This window comes from Desmodus rotundus, chromosome 8 (genome assembly GCF_022682495.2).
Source record: "Desmodus rotundus isolate HL8 chromosome 8, HLdesRot8A.1, whole genome shotgun sequence".
NCBI classification, from domain to species: Eukaryota; Metazoa; Chordata; class Mammalia; order Chiroptera; family Phyllostomidae; genus Desmodus; species Desmodus rotundus.
Genome location: NC_071394.1, coordinates 107,579,373 through 107,595,543, shown reverse-complemented (window position 1 = coordinate 107,595,543; position 16,171 = coordinate 107,579,373). Strand labels below are relative to the sequence as shown.

At 39.9% G+C, this 16,171-nt stretch overlaps 1 protein-coding gene across 4 annotated transcripts in view; it reads left to right on the top strand.

The window, feature by feature from the left end:
• The window catches only part of ATP2C1 (ATPase secretory pathway Ca2+ transporting 1), a 108,719-nt gene that overhangs the window by 15,837 nt on the left and 76,711 nt on the right, over positions 1 to 16,171 (top strand). For 2 of the 4 annotated variants that reach the window (XM_024565794.4, XM_045199653.3), the window contains exons 1-2: positions 4,617 to 4,942; positions 5,202 to 5,392. The exons of 1 other annotated variant lie outside the window; for it this stretch is intronic. In XM_024565794.4, the coding sequence (XP_024421562.2) occupies positions 5,387 to 5,392 (6 nt within the window). In that variant the 5' untranslated portion in view covers positions 4,617 to 4,942; positions 5,202 to 5,386. Of the gene's footprint in view, positions 1 to 4,616; positions 4,943 to 5,201; positions 5,393 to 16,171 lie in introns of those variants that run through there. One more of the 4 variants, XM_024565795.4, reaches the window with a different exon arrangement.

The following is a 16,171-nucleotide window of genomic DNA, read 5'->3' as shown; positions in this document are numbered from 1 at the left end:
GCAAAAATTTCCTACATGCATGGAAGCAGCCACCTCAACCTAATCTTTTAATTTCAAATGGTTACCTGGGCTTATAATCTGGGTGTGAAATTTCATCTGCTCTGGGCAGTGTTCAATATTTAACATTTCTTGAAATGATTAAATGCTTCCTCCTGTTCAGATGAAGTTGTCCTGCTAACTAACCCCTTTGTGGTTTGCAGATGTGAATTAATTTTAAACCTTTGAAATTTTCTTAATTTTTCTTTGCTTTACAGGAAAGTAGAAGCTCATGTTTTAGTTTTACCATAGTAAGCAAGTAGCAAAGTCAAAGGTGGGATTATGTTTATTCATTCATCACCAAATACTTATTTATGATGGCTATTTTCCAGATTATTCACTTATTCCATAGGTTTTTATTACATCTTTACTACAGACAAAATGTTTTGGGGCCACAGATGAATTATGCTAGGTTTAAAACTAGACAGAATATCTTTTAAATGGAAATATTCTTATCTCAAAACAAATCTTGGAATGTATGTACTATAGAATATGCTATGTCTATTTTCCATGGAAACAATGAAGTCCAGAGTTGACTCTTGGACATGAGACTCACATTCACTTTGCTCTTCTTCCTTCCCTTTCTTAGCCTCATCAGCACCCCCATCTACCCTCACCTCCACCCCAGGACTGGTAGTATACATCAGAGACCCCAAATATCATTACAGGCTGAGAACCCATTGAATGGGGAAACTGAGTCATACTTGAACTGACCTACTTTAAACAGAAATATTAAAAGAGTATGCTTCAAATTCTCTAATTTCTTCTGCTTAGTTTCATCAAATATTTAATGTTTAGAATGCTAGCAAGTGTTGAAGCCATGGAATTTTGTGGGCTGATAAATATTTGTCAAGTATTTGGGTATTAATGTATATTAAAACCAACCAAACATGGGTATCTCAGTTTTCAGTCCATGTGATTTTTTTTTTTTTGCTTCCAATTTTTAGTCTTCCAACACTAAGACATAGCACCAAGCAGATTTACAGCAATTCTGACAGCTGGTTGTTAGACACTCATTTCACATGACAGTCCTTTCAGTAAGACTATATTTCCCCAAACTTGGCTCTTACCATGTCTTTTATTTTATAAGAAAAATACTTCTTTTGTTCTGTTGGTGTAGGTTAGCTTATAAAAGTAAAGTGTTGTGTCTTTACATGCTTTTAAAGTATCTGACTTAAAAAAAAAAGGACAACTTCTTTTGCAGCAGCTAGGCAAAATTCCTTAACTATTAACCTTTGATACTTAAAATAATGTTAAAATAGCCTTTAAAATAAGACACTGTGAAAAGATATAAAGCTAATCTTTTCCAAGTTAATTTTTAAATTCTAAAGGGCCACATCTTCCTGTATCATCCAAGTTTATAAAAAAATGGTGGCTATCAAATTTGATATGAAAACAAGATGCCTCATATCCTTTGTGTAAGGCACAGTATAAATAAAATTAGAATACCATTTTCTTTCTTCTTCAGTCTTCCCTATTTGTAATATTTCCCCCAAAACAGAGATGCTTGACAAATTGCCCCTTTTGCTCATATGTGACCTTTTTTTTCCCATCAAATACATTTACTTTTGTAGGCTAAATATTCAGAATGAGAGTAGAAGAGGTTTTTTTACAGCATTGATTTCTAAAGAATTAAGACACATTTTGAACAAATACATTTCATTGCCATCAAACTCATCCTAGCTAGCTAACAGACCATGCTTTTGCTTGTTTCCCTGCATGATAATCTTATACTTTAATAGTGCTTTTAATGCATAATCTGTCTTCACATCAGAGCCTCACAGCAATCTTTAAAGGAAAAGAAGGGTAATTATGCCTGTATCTCTATATAAAAATCTCATATATTTGTACATACACATTTGTATGGACATGTAATACAGTATACATACGTTTCTCCCTGAGATGAGAAGGTGGCAATTGCTACACAGAAGTCTTGTAGGTTAGCTAATAAGAGGAGGCAATGTTGGAAGGAGAGAATTTCTGGCTTGTGGACCAAGCATTCCCCATTGCTCTGGTTTGAATAATGTTAATACATTCTATTTTTTATATATATAGGAATTCAAAGTTGGTGCCACTGATGTTGGGTAGCTTGGTGGAGGAGATTTACAGGCATAGAATAGAGGATCAGTCTGTAGAGATATGTTGATAAGGCTCAAGGACCAGCTAGGTGGTTGAACCAGCTATCCTTTAAGGTTTTTTACTGCTCCCAGGCCTAGCAATTTGAGAGGTGATTGACAGTGAATTAAGAATAAAGTATGTAACAGTTCTCCTGGACAAAGCTGGTTTTATTGTTTCTTTTTTTGGCTTAGCCATAGGAACAATGGCTTTCACAAGTTAGGCAATCAAAAAGTAAAATTCTAGTGTAAGCTACTTTAGGTATCAGTCATGGAGTAATAAATCTTTGGGGGAGTTAATTATGAATTCAGTGTTAATGCTGGTATATTGCAGTACACGACAGATAATTCTGATGAGCTGTCTTAGATAAAATGTTTGCGCTAACTAAAGCAATCCAGAAGCAAACTCTGTGCAGTGAAATTATCCTCTATTTTGTAAGATCACGCTAATATCAAGTAGTATCTATATTATGTACATTTCCTACTTTAGATGCTTTGTCTTTAATATGATGCTTTTCAACGAGTATAGTAACTAATAATCATTAAAAATTGATTACAACATTGAGCAAGCGATAGTACATTCTATGTACAAAATCATAGGCTTATAACCACCAAGTAGACAAAAATGTTGCAAGCCCGAGGTGAGTCTAAGAGAGTAACCCGTTAGACTGTAACTAGACGACCAAGGCAGGGGTCTCCCCCTCCTCAGTTCTTGCCTTGCTTGCAAGAGAAGTCAGGTGTGAGGCAGCATGTATGATGGAAATGAGATGTTTATCTATGAAATACACTTAAGCACAAAACCACAGGCAGGCACCCAGTAGTCCAAATGGCCCACGTAGCAAGGAAATGAAGTTGTTCGTAAGTTTGAGCCCAAAGCTGCAAGTGGACACCTAGCTAATCTGAGTGCTTTGACTACCAGGGGTTAAAGGTTTATATATTTTAGCGGGTTTCTAGGTACCCCTCCTCCTCTCCCTTCCAGACCTTGGGTTTCAAAGGCTTACTTTCCCAACTAGTGTAAAGATACATGTAGAACTTCAAAGGCTCCTCTCCTCCTGTGCCATCATAGTTTTGCTTGTGATATTAAGAACACTTGGCAGTCTTATTGGACCAGGTTTAGGTTTGCTGAGTTAATGGGTGAGACATATCTTCCTGCCCCTCCCTGCCTTGGTTTACTAACTGTCCTACCTAGTAAGACTAGACATCTACTTCATTCTAATTTTTAGTTTCACTTTTGAAATTTAAAATCTCAATGCTTCCTAAAACAAATCTAGGAAGTTGTCCAGAATTTCTCGGTTCGCAAGCTGACGCTCAATTCACCGAGCTACACCAGCCAGGGTCAGAATTTTTGATCCTGGACGAGTAACACTTGCTTGGGACAAAACATAGGACAAGAGGGAACCTAGTCCACCTGTTTATTTGGGATGTTGAACATGTGGTCAGCATGCACACTGGAATATGTTACAGCGTTTAAGATAAAGGCCAATTTTTTTAAATGGGTGTAAGTGTTGATGGAGAAAACTGCCTCTAGCACATAAGGAAGAGCTTTGTCTTCAGTGGTCTTTCGAGTTCTTAGGAGGGCGCGCTCAAACCCAGCAGGTGTAGCCCTGCCCTCTAGTGGCTGTGGGTACGAGAGGACTTCGGTTCTGTGTTTCCTGTATCTGGCTTACCAAGGTTTATTAAAAATCAACGTTCACCCCAAATCACTTATTGGGAGTCTGGGTTAGGTGCTGAGTACGTGAAAGGTTCAAGCAGCAAAAGAAATAACCAGTGGCCGCAGGTAATTGTCCATTCTTCAGCTTCCATCTCTGGATGCTCGGTTTCTAGTTGTTCCACTCTCTGGGGGTTCCACACACTTTAAGTCAATGAAAAAGGCTGAATCCTCCCTTGAGCCCTTTGAGGCTGCTCTCTGCCGTCTATTACAGAGACAATAAAGCAAACCCCAAATCGGGATAAAGTTTGGGAAGTCGCCCCGCGATGACCTGCTCCCGCAGTTAGAGCGAAGCAGCCGTAACAGGGTTCTGCAAGAGAGGGTGCGAGGTCCCAGTAACACCACTAGTGCCCCTCACATCTCGCCCCTTCCCTCCGCCGTCCCCGAGTCGCCTACTGAGAATGTAACCGCCACCCCACGGGAGGGGTCTCCCCCGGGTCGCCTCGTTGAGGGCAAACACCTCGAGGACAGCGACCACGGCAGCGCCTGCCCGCCGGTCCCGACCCCGCGGCTGCGTCCTGAGAGTGCGCGGCCGGCGCGGAGGAGCGGGCGGGTGTCCGACCCTCGTGCCCAGTGGGTGCACAGAAGCCGGCCGGCCGCCCCCGCGAGCCCGCGCGGAGCCGCCGCAGGGACCGCGCGCACTTCTACCGGACTGCTCCGCACCCAACCAGAGACCGCTCGGGGCGGGGGGCTTGGTCTCCACTTCCGCCGTCTCCGCCCGGGCCTGCGAGTGCGCGTGCGCGCGCGCCTCTCGCAGCGGAAGTAGTAGCGACAAAGCTCGGTTCGCTGTGGGCCCGGGAGTGCGGGGCGCGCCGGGGCGCCGGGCGGCAGGCGGCGGGGAGGGGCCGAGCGCAGGAGGCGGAGGCGGGAGCAAATCTGCGCGGCCGCGCCAAGCGGGCCGGGCCGACCGTGACGGGCCCCTCACCTCCTCTTTCTTCCCCCTCCCCGTCCGCCCGCTCTCCCTCCCTCCCTCCCTCCCGTTGTTATTTCCTCACGTCGGGATCAGGCGCTCGCTGTGCGCCTCCGATCGGCGAGCCGTTCCTCTGTGCCCGAGGCGCGCGGGGCGCCCCGGCGAGCCCCGCGGGTGAGTCTCCCGCTGCCCGGAGGAAGGGGGTCTGGGGCTTTGGGAGTGCACCACTATTACCCATTTCCAGAAACTTCCAGGTCCCGAGGGACGGGGCGTCCGGGGATACCCTGGTTGGGTGGGGTGTCTTTGGGCGCCGCCCTGCTCGCTGGAGTTGGCAGTGATGCGGGCGAACGGGGGGTGGGGTGGGCGCGGGGTCTGGGGGCTCCCTCCTCGCCCTCTCGCTCGTCAGCGCCGCTTCTCCTGGTTTCTCTTGCAGATGCTGCTGCTTGGGGTGGTGGGAGCAGCCGTGGGACGCGTGGCCGGGAGCGGGGGTGACAGCCTGGGATTCCGGGGGCTTCTCTTCCTTGTCTTCCTCGTCTTCCTCCTCTCTCTATTCCCAGTGTGGCCGTGGCTGACACTAAAGACTTTGTAGCCACCAACCAAGTGCAGTTTCAATGGAAAATGAAGGTAAAGGCCCCTGGCAGACGGGTTGCAACGCGGAGTTGAGGGTGTGGTGGTTTGCTGTTAAGTTGTCTTTCTTTCCCTACCTTTTTATTTTCCTGGTTTTGATTTTTCGTTTAATTGCGAAGCGTCCAAAGAATTGCTTTCTTAGGATCTCTAGATTTTATTTTGGTAACATAGGGTATTTCGGAAAATAAGGTTCTGTGAGGTGATGGAGCTTGATTCTGCTTTCCTGACAAACCTTTAGTTTAGGGAACGGCAGGGAAGTTTTCATTTCAGATTGCACGTATGCTTATTTCAATCGCTATTTGAAAGTAATTACTAGAAAGACGGTGGAAATGGGGAGGGGAGAGAAAGGCTGCATCTCCGTGTATTTGCATATCAAGCCTTGATACGGTATGTGACTGGATTCGTTTATAAGAAAGAAAATGTGTGTTTTTTTTTTTAATGAAATGCAGCTTTGGGGAAAAAACTCACTTTTTTTCAGTACATACACACGCAAAAAATTATGAATTAACGAAATATTATGAGGTGATTTCCTTTTGGAGTTCCTCCCCATTTCGAAACATCGTTTAGGAGGTTGACACGGGAACCTGTTTGTTCACTGTGTACTCTGGACACACTGGATTATCATTCACGTGTTACTTAATTATTTCAGCCTCATTTAAACATTTAATGCTTTTCATACACAGCACTGATTATTTTGTAAAAGCGTTGAAAACTCTGAAGAAATGATTTTTTACCCTCCTGAAACAACCCCAGTTGTCCTTTGGCCTGACTTCTGACTGGTGTGTGTTGTTACTGTCTTTTCTTCCTTCAGGTCTGCAAGATGCTGTAAAAGATAATTACAGATTACAATTTGTCCTTTTGTGTCTTTTGGTTTTAAAAATCTATACTGTATCTGGTAAAACGTGCTGCAGTAGAGCTTACGGGCTGCTGTCTAATTTGTTTTTTCCTTGATGAGAATGTAAGTGTGATTGTCCTAAGTAGGACTAGTGATTTTAAAATAGATGTTTCTTATGGGTAGTAATCTGTTTTGCTCCCTGAGACCCCTGGGATGTGTGGGAAATTGTGGAGTCCTACTTTGGATGGATAATTAGTGGAAGACATTTTCTGAAATAGTAACGTGTGTAACTGCGGAGGAGTTATGCTGTCTAATCCGGTCGTTAGGAACAGCATTTGAAAGCAGTGAGATTCCTGTTGGTATGCAAAAATCACTTTTCTGAGGTCTTTTCCTCTTTGTCTTTTAGTTTCTAGATTTAAGAAAGGCTAGTCCTTTCTGCACTGGAGACAGAATGTTAAGTGCATTTACTCATATACCTGTTTCCTGGGAATTGCATCTTAATATCCAAAACTTGAGCTGCTTTCAGAATGGTACAGATTGAAGAGAGTGGCCTAAAGTAGGTGGATTCTTAGATGTTGCATTTATTGCTTGATCTCTTAGGAAAGGGAGTGTGACTAATAAAGCCGACTCTCATATTCTATGTCTATTGAGGTGGGAGGGAGTGGCTGTGAGATGGGAGCATGGTGTATGCTTGTGGCTGACTGGGCCTCTACTTTTTGGCCAAATAAGAGTGATTTGGCCTCATACTAAAAGATTATAAGATTTTCAAACACTTGTGGGAGTTTTCTGCCTCATAATAATCAAGTAGCCATTTTTGTCTGTCTCATTATCATAACATTTTTCCCTTTTCATACTTAAATGTTTTAAAGAAGAACTATACAGTGTAGAAATTTGCAAAAGCAATTGACCATTTTGAAAGACTATCACTTACCTTTTTATAGTTAGTATCCTCATTTGACATGGTGTATTAGCATCTTAGGGGTGTGAAACAAAAATAGATTCAAACCATGCTTTTACCACTAGAAGTTGTGTGACTTCACCTTTCTGAATCTGATTTCTTACCTAGTTTTTTTATCCTCACTTGAGGACATGTTTTTCCATTGCTTTGAGAGAGAGAGAGAGAGGGAGAGAGAGAACAGACTGATAGACATTAATGTGAGAGAGAAACAGTGATTGGCTGTCTCTTGTACAAGCCCTGACCTGGTATTGAACCTGCAACCTGGGTATGTGCCCTGGCCAAGAATCCAATCCATGACCTTTCAGATTATGGGATGAAGCTCCAACCAACTGAGCCACAGTGGCCAGGGCTGTTTTCTTATCTATAAATTGGGATTTATGATACTTAGCTTACATAGTTAAGAGGGTTAAATGAGAAACTATAAATTTCCTTGGGGGGAGAAGAAGGCTAGTGTTAAAGAACATGGGCTGTGGAGTCAGGTGTCCTGATATGGATGCTAGATCCCCACTTAACATAATTTAGCCTTGTGTAAATTATTAAAGCTTTTTGTGCTTCAATTTCTTCATCTATAAAATAAGGATATTGATCAAACCTACTTTTTGAGGTTGTAAGGATTTATAAGAGTTTGGCATACATTAAGTGCTCAATAAATATTAACTATAAATAGCCTAGCCCAGTGTTTGCATACCAGTCATTAACGTTGCTGTTATGACAGCTGAGTGCTAATAGGGAAACAGTAGTGGCCTAAGTGCTGTCCATGAAGTTGTCATTGTTAGGAATTGGGTGGAGTTAAGTACAGAATTTTCTATAGTGTCGTGGCTTAAAGCCCATAGAGAAAGTTGGAGCTCTACCAAGTAGCTGGGAGCCAGTGTAGAAAGAGACAGGCCTGGATTTGAATCCTGACAATTTATTTTTTCCTATCCTGAAAATGGGATACGTTACCAAGCTTCTGAGCTTTCTCAGCTTCTATTGTTTTTCCATCTGTAAATGGAATAAGCCCTCTCGGAGGGTTGGTGTGAGTAGTAAATGAAGCCTGGTGTGCGAAGTACCCAAAACATGGTTGACACACAACGCATGAGGGAGTGATTGCTGCTGTTCCTCAGAAGCAGAGTCCTCCAGTAGGTTTGTAGGTAGGTCACACTCTAGTTACGTACAGGGTGGAATTGATAGTGGCTCCCAGGAGCAGGAAGTTCTTAGGTAGTTTACCATGTCTACAGTTGTTGGAGGGAATGACATTTATGTGGATCCTTTTCAGCAGCTGTGGCAATTTTCTTTGGCACTTCAGTTTTGGCTCTTCTGGACCCCTCTCCCATGACGTCTCAGCAAAGGTTGACAAGTTTTTAGCCTTAGCCTCCAGGATGCTTCATGAATATAGTACTTCCTGCCAGTCACTGGAAGTATTTGAAGTGTTAATTTCCTGGAATTTTAGGGCCTGGTCCTGGACATCCCTTTGTGGGTTAGGATTTTATCCACATCCTTTGGAACTCCTTTTTGCATGTTTATCATGAATCTAAACAGATACCACTTAGGAATTTGAGATGTTTGAGCAAAGGCCATTTTTTTCTGATAAAAAATGTTTTGTGTAAAGGGATGGCTTATTAGAAAAAATATTTTTAGCTGGATAATTTTTCAAATAGTTTCTCTTTTCCAGTAATGGATTTTTCCATTGGAATAAATTGGCCTTTCCCACAGAAAAACCAGTATAAAATTAATGCACATGAAACTATTTAATAATAGTCATTAATGTTTCTTTCACTAATAGGTAAACATGTAATGATCTTCAAGATTTCAGGACATGCTTGATTTAAGGTTATAGGCAGAGCTATTAGGTCTAATTTCTTTGGCCAGCATTTAAAAATGATAGTATGTTCATTTACACTTTACTTTTTAAAATAGTTACTTATTCAAATTCAAATTATTAATCATTTTAGGAATGTCTTAAGAAAGATTGCTAGGGTAGTTAGAAGAAGTATAAGGAAAATATGGATGAGAAACCACCTTAATTGTATTTCTTCAAGTAGGAATAGGAAACCAGGTTATAGCAGTATTTTGTATTTTTAGGTATGGAAAATATAATTTATTTGTTTGCCATTTTGTCGGCAAAATAGTATTCTTAGTCACTTTCTAGAAAAGAGTTGAATCTAAAAGATGATGTGTGTGGCAGCACTGTATAAATGTAGTAATTTAACGCAGAGGAAGGATGCTGCAGAGATTGTTTGTGAGCAGTAGCCTTCTGACTGTTGAATCCAAAATACTTGATCTGTCTTAATGTTTTTATCCTCCATTTAATGTCAGCAGACTTCCATGCTATTAACTGAAGCAGTATCAATCAAAATGGTCTCCTAGGGAACACACCCCTCAGGGCCTCAAGGCTGATTTTCTTTTGAGATCTTGGTTAACTACAGTCTATTTGACAAGGTTAAATTTTTGTCTGAAAACTTGAAAGAACAGCATAGTTGATGGTAAAATTAGTTCAGATGACTTTTAAATTACACTGTGGTTATGTATAACATCTTGAAGATCTCTTAACGATTGGTTCAGAGGGTCCACTTGTACTTTGTTAAGAGACAACTTTTTTTAATAAAGATTTCAGTACCATTTTCTTATGGACAAATGTTGGTGAAAAGCAGTAAAGTAAAATTTGGTTGGGTGAGTTTAGATTAATGCTGTCATTTCCTACAGGAAATTATTTCTTGGAAAAAATATATGTCAGGCTAAATTGATGCATTTCCTCTTGAATTTATATGGCTGATATTTATATGTATTTGTTTATGTCTTCCATCTTCAAGGCTTTCTTTATGTGACTGTTGACAAAGGCATACATCATAGAATTACAAGGAAATTACTCAAATTGTGTTGAATTAGATTAGATTAGGCTAGGCTTGTTTGATATACATATTTAGAAAACATTTGAGTGAAATGTTACAAGGCTTTCTTAAGTTATAGACAGAGGAGGACAGTAATAGCAGGGGTCAAAAGCATCAACTTTAGATGGCTGTAACTGGGCATCAAATTCAAGTTCGGTTTCTGCTTCAGATATTAGAGAGAATATGTGAATTGCAGTTATTTAATACAATGGAATTATTTAATAACTGAATCTGTCAGATGTTAAAGAATGTGTGAACTGGAATGGGTTAGTTACAACTCCTTGCTTCAGCGAAGCCTTTTGATCATCGCATGAGAGTGCTGACCTACACTTGTGTCTCCCGAGAGGAGATGCAGCGATTGGGTAGGACATGCTCTTTACTCTTTTAGAACACTCGGAGACATCAGTGCATCTTTGTAGAAATTGTTCTAATTTATTTATTTACCTGCTTAAAATGAATAACCTGATAAAGTCGTAGTAGCGGTAAGGCCCTGAAACTAAATACATGTGCCACTCAGTACTTTGGTTTGATGTTCAGCCCTTTACAGGAAAACTCAAGTAATAACTGAAGCAGAAATATTTAGGATATCACCCATCATTATACTTTCCTTGAATATTGTTTTTGAAAACTGTATAAATTAAAGTATACATTAAAACTTTTGATTAGTTTGTGAATTTCAAATACTGGACTTAAAGTTACTTGATTGTGGCATCTTAAAGTCAAAAAAGATAAAACATTTCCTGGGAAAGTGTAATTAATTAATTTAAGTGTATAAATGGTAATTACCATTAATACAAGTTCTGTTCTCTGCCTGAGAGGTCAACTGTAAAACAGCCCCTGGGTTTCCTGTCACCTAAATGAGCCTTTCTTTTTCAATACGAATAAGCCTTCGTTGCTGTATACTCATACATGTATTGAACATTTGAAATACGTGCCTTTGTGACTAGATTTTGTTTGACCATCTCTTTTCGAGTTTTCTCTAGTGGAATGTTTGCTTTATCTACCTTCATCTGGGTCTGTACATAGGCGGGGCGGAAATACGAGTTGGTTCAAGCTTTCTGTGGGAATCTTACTTCACTTCTCTCAGTTTTGCATTCCCTTGTAGCAGCAAAAGTGGTTCATGGTACAAGTGCCAGAAATAGCATACAAGCCACTTTTTAATGGCATGCAAACTAATCTCTGCTATGTCCTTTTCTTAATGCTTGTCAAGGCTGTTATTTACTGAGAGTTAACATCTGGCTGTGAAAGTGTCTGAAATCAGATAGGAAGTTGCAGTTTCCTTCCCACTCCAGGAAAAAGATGTGGTTTTTACTGACCACTCTTTGAGGTCTCCCAGCCCCCCACCCTAGAGGTTGGTAGTTCAGTTATTGTATCTTGATATATGTACCTTTAATTCATTTTAGGGGCCATGCGAGATTAGTGTCTTCTGATTTCTTCTGTTAGTAGGAAAAAAGGAGGAGAATTGGGTTTATATCTGTATTACAGTGAAGGGAATGGAGAGTAGTGATGGATTAGGGACACATTTTACTCCTAGGAAAACCCAGCAGAACTTGGGCAGTAACTAGATACACACGGAGTGGAGGGGGGAAGGTTGAGTCAGAAATGACTGCCTACTGTTAAGCCAGCCTAAGGGGATGAGTGAAGGTGCCGCAGACCTGTTGGAGGAGTTAGCTGAAACGGGGGCTGACCAAGGGGAGTGTATTGAAGGTCAGACTCTCTAGGGCGCGCATGTCTTGAAGCTCGCCAGGGCCAAGACCCTCATTTGTCCCTAGTTCAATTTGAATAGAGTCTGGTTTGTAGCTGTTGTCTATTGAGTGAAAGTGCTGGCTGCTGCACTTTAACTCAGTGGTTCTCAGCTGGGGGCGATTTTGCCTTCCAGGGGACATTGGCAGTGTCTAGAGATGGTTTGATTCTGCACGACTAGGGCGGATGCTGCTGCCATCCAGTGGGGAGAGGCTGGGAATGTTGGTAAATATCCCATAATACACAAGACAGCCCCCCCCGCCCCCCCCCCCAAATTATCTGGCCCTAAATGTCAGTGTTGTGGAGATTAAGAAGCACTGGTCTAACCAAAGGCAAGGAAGTTAACTCCTTTAAGTCCGGTTTTCCTCACGAGTAAAGGGATGATGATGACTCTACCTCAGGCTTGTCAGGATTAAATTGGGAAGATGAAAGAGCTGACTTGAAAGAGCTCTCAGGAAATGCTAATTCCCCTTACTTTGGGAAAATTATTTTTGCCATTGGTCTCTTTAAGTTCTAATTTCAAGGCTTTACATATTTTTCTAAGACATGAGATGCCCATATGGGATGCCCAGGAAACCTATAATAGTTTAGCTTTTATAATCTTAATGCTTGTCTTGTGGTTTCATCAAATTGTGATTTTGACTGTACTTTGGTTTAGGTTTTGAGTCTTTCATGATTTGTAACCAGCAGTAGGGCAAAAATGTTGAAATCTGGATTAAAAGTTTTAACTACTAATCCGTGAGGATAAACTCAGTATTACCTGCTCTCAGAATTTTTGAAAGCAGTTTTACTGTTTTTGAAATTAAGACCTAAAGTGTTCTGAGTTATTTGTTTTTGAAAATGTCAGACCTCTTGAATGTAATGCCCTTTTCCTTTTCATTCATTTACAAAATTTCAAGTAGACTCCTCTCTGAAGCCAGCACTCTTCATCAGATTTATTTATTAGGCTTTTCATTAAGTGGCTTTCTATTTGTCTGTAATGAAGATCTGTTTTTTAAAAGGACTGGATTTGCTGTAAGTTAGGTAAAGATGGAATTGCTTTGGCTGATAGTTCATTTGAAAGGAGCTGTGCTCTGGCATTCCCTTGGGTTTAACTTCCTTGGTTCCTTAGTTACAGCTCTCACTTCTACATCTTCTACACTTGGGAATTTATTCCATCTCTGGTCCCATATGTATAAGTGCTTGAAATCAGTCCCCTAGCTAAATCTTCTTTGTAATGGTTGCATAGTTTTAGACCCAAAGTCACTTACAGACTGAATGCTAATTCCCTTATTGCTGGGTTAAATCATTAAATTGCTTTGCAGATTTTAACCTTTACTTTTTTACATATAATTTACATATCATAAAATTTGTCTTTTAAAGTGCACAATTGAGTGGTTTTTACTATACTGTTTACTATTTCACAAGGTTATGTGCGTTGATCTAATGATTCCATAACATTTCTATACCCCGAAAAGAAACCCCTTACCAGTTAGCAGTCACCTCCTGTTCTTTCCTTTCTCTAGCTCCTGGCAACTACTATTTGGCTCTGTGGTTTCGCCTACTCTGAATATGTCGTGTAAATGGAATCATTCAATATGTGACCTTTTGTGTCTGACTTCTTTTCACTTTAGCTTGTTTTCAACATTCAGCCACGTTATGGCATGTATCATTGTTTTTTTGGTTAGATAATATTCCATTGTATTGATATACCACATTTTGTTTATCCGTCATCATTTGATGCATGTTGGGTTTCTACTTTTTGGCTCTATGGATAATACTGGTGTGAACATTCACGTGCTGGTTTTTGTGTGAATGTGTGTTTTCATTTCTTTTAGGTGTAACTCAGGAGTGGAAGTGCTGGGTTGTATGGTAACCCCCACAGAGGATGCACCATTTTTCATTTCTAGCAGCAGTGTTTGAGAGTTCCAGTTAATTTCTCCGTGCTCTCTCTAACACTTGTTATTTTCCAGGGTTTTTAGAAATTGTTCTCTTCGGGATATGACATGGTATCATGTTGAGTTTTGATTTGTATTTCCCTAATGGCTAATGATATCAAGCACCTTTTTATGTGCTTACTGGATATTTGCATGTCTTTGGAGAGATTTTTATTTAGAAGCTTTTTCCCTTTTGTAATTTATTTATTTGCTTTTTATTGTTTAGTTGTAAGATTGTTTCTATATTCTGGATACTGTGTAGGAATGTATCTTATACCCATTCTTGCACAAGCATACAGAGACGTTTGTGCAGTGCTGTTCATTGCACATAGTTGCAGATGGGCAAAAGATGTATGAAAATGCGTTCAACCTCAGTAGTGAAAAAATGTAAGTTAAAGTAACCATTTCACACTTACCCAACTGGCAAGGATTTAAAAAATGTGGTGATGCTTAGCTTGGGCTGATAGTAGTTCCTGACAGTTATTGGGCGTTTATTCGATATAATCCCTTTGGAGAGCAATTTAGTAATAGCTGTGAGAATAAAATAATACAAACACCCAACAGTAGTTCCACATCCTGGAATGTATCTTGTACCTCTACTTGTACAAGCATACAAAAAGATTTGTACAAGGGTGTTCACCACAGCAGCATTTATAATACCAGAAGATAAGAATAACCCAAGCATCTGTCATTGAGAGGATTAGTTAAATTCAAGTAGTACCATATAATGAAATGTTCAGTGGGCGATTAAAGAAAAGGAGGTGGATCAGTATGTGTGGTGACATAGAAGGAGATCCAAGACATATTTAGTGAAAAAAGCAAGTTGTAGTCATCTGGTTACCTATGTGGTTTAAAAGAAAAAAACGTGTAACATACCTGAGTACACCAGCTATTTTGATTGGAAGTATACACAGGAAACGGCAGAGGTTACTTCTGGGCAGTGGGACTGAGGAGATGGGCATATTATCTTAAACCCTTTCTTGATACTTGCTGTTTAAAAACAATGGGCAGGTTTTTACTTTTGAAAAACAAAATTATTCAAATGACTTAGTAATTTTAAAAATTACACTAAAGAGATTTTATTTTTATTTTTATTTTTTTGTTAGAATGATTATTTTGTGTTTGATTCCTGTTGGTCTCCAGAGGTAAATGCATTTTTTTGTTGTTGTATTGCTCTACTGAAAATAGATTAGAATTAGCTCTTGATTACAAATATTTAATAGCATTTAAAATCTTGTTTCATCCCCAGGTATTGTAAGTATGGGAGAAAAATGTGATTTTTGATTGTGATTGTGAACATGATTTGTGATTGTTAGTTTTTAATTTTTCAAATGAGGAATATTTAAATGCTGGTCTACTTCGGAGCTTGATTGTGCCACTGTTTTTTTGTGTCGATGTTCTATAACTTAGAGTTTCAGTGTGGAAAGTAACCTTTTCACAATATCTCCCTTAACACAGGTTACTAATTCATTGTTAGAAACCTTAATACCATAGGCCAGCAATTTTCAGTGGGTGTACCAAAAGAATTTTAAAATATGCGATACCTGACTATTTACTCAGGGGCACTGACCTCTTCCCTTAGATTGTCAAAAAAAAAAAAAAAAAAAAAAGACAACAGCCTACACAACAATAGCTGTCTGGTGTGAATGAATCAAAATTATACTTTTTTTTTTTTTTTGTCAGGATCGGCAAAAGATACATTTTTTGGTGTGCTGCAGAATTTTAGTAATTGTTTGTGTGTGCCATGAGATGAGAAAGGTTGAAAATCTCTGTTGTAGACAGGAGCTCATGGTATCCCCCTGCACTTTGCGAAACCATTCCTAGGATCTTAGCTTTGAGGGGACCAAATTCCTAACCTATGTAAAAATCCACCAGTATTATCTGCTTGGACGTTTTTGTAATTGGAGACTCTATACTTGTGCCTGTTGACACTAGTTCTGGTCTTAATCTTGGCAGAATGTCATGTTTCATATAATGGTCCTTAAAATATTTGAAGGTGCCTGTCATGTCCTTTATTTATCTAGGAACTTTTTATTGAAATCCAATTAGTGACCATGCATTGCCTTTTATAATTCTCTAGGCCAAAGATTCCTAAGTTATTCTACCAATCCTCTTTAAGACCTCATTTCCAGAAATGTCACCACTTTGCCATAGATCCTAATGGTGCTTTACACTGAATATAGAACCCTCAAGGTGTGATTGGATTGTACAATACTCTGAAGTCATTAGTCCTTGGTCTAAAAGCTTTACTTCTCATAATGCAGTATGGTTATGCTGGAAATAATTTTACAGCTCTTTAAATAGTGTATGAGTTCAGCTTACACGTGTGTTATTCTAGAGTAGTATTATCTGGCACTTTAGTAGTTGGTTCTTGAGTTTTGGTTTTTATGTTTATCTCCATTAAGTGTGTACTGTATGCTTTTGTAAATGCAAAGGTGGTGGGTGCTGTGTTGCCTC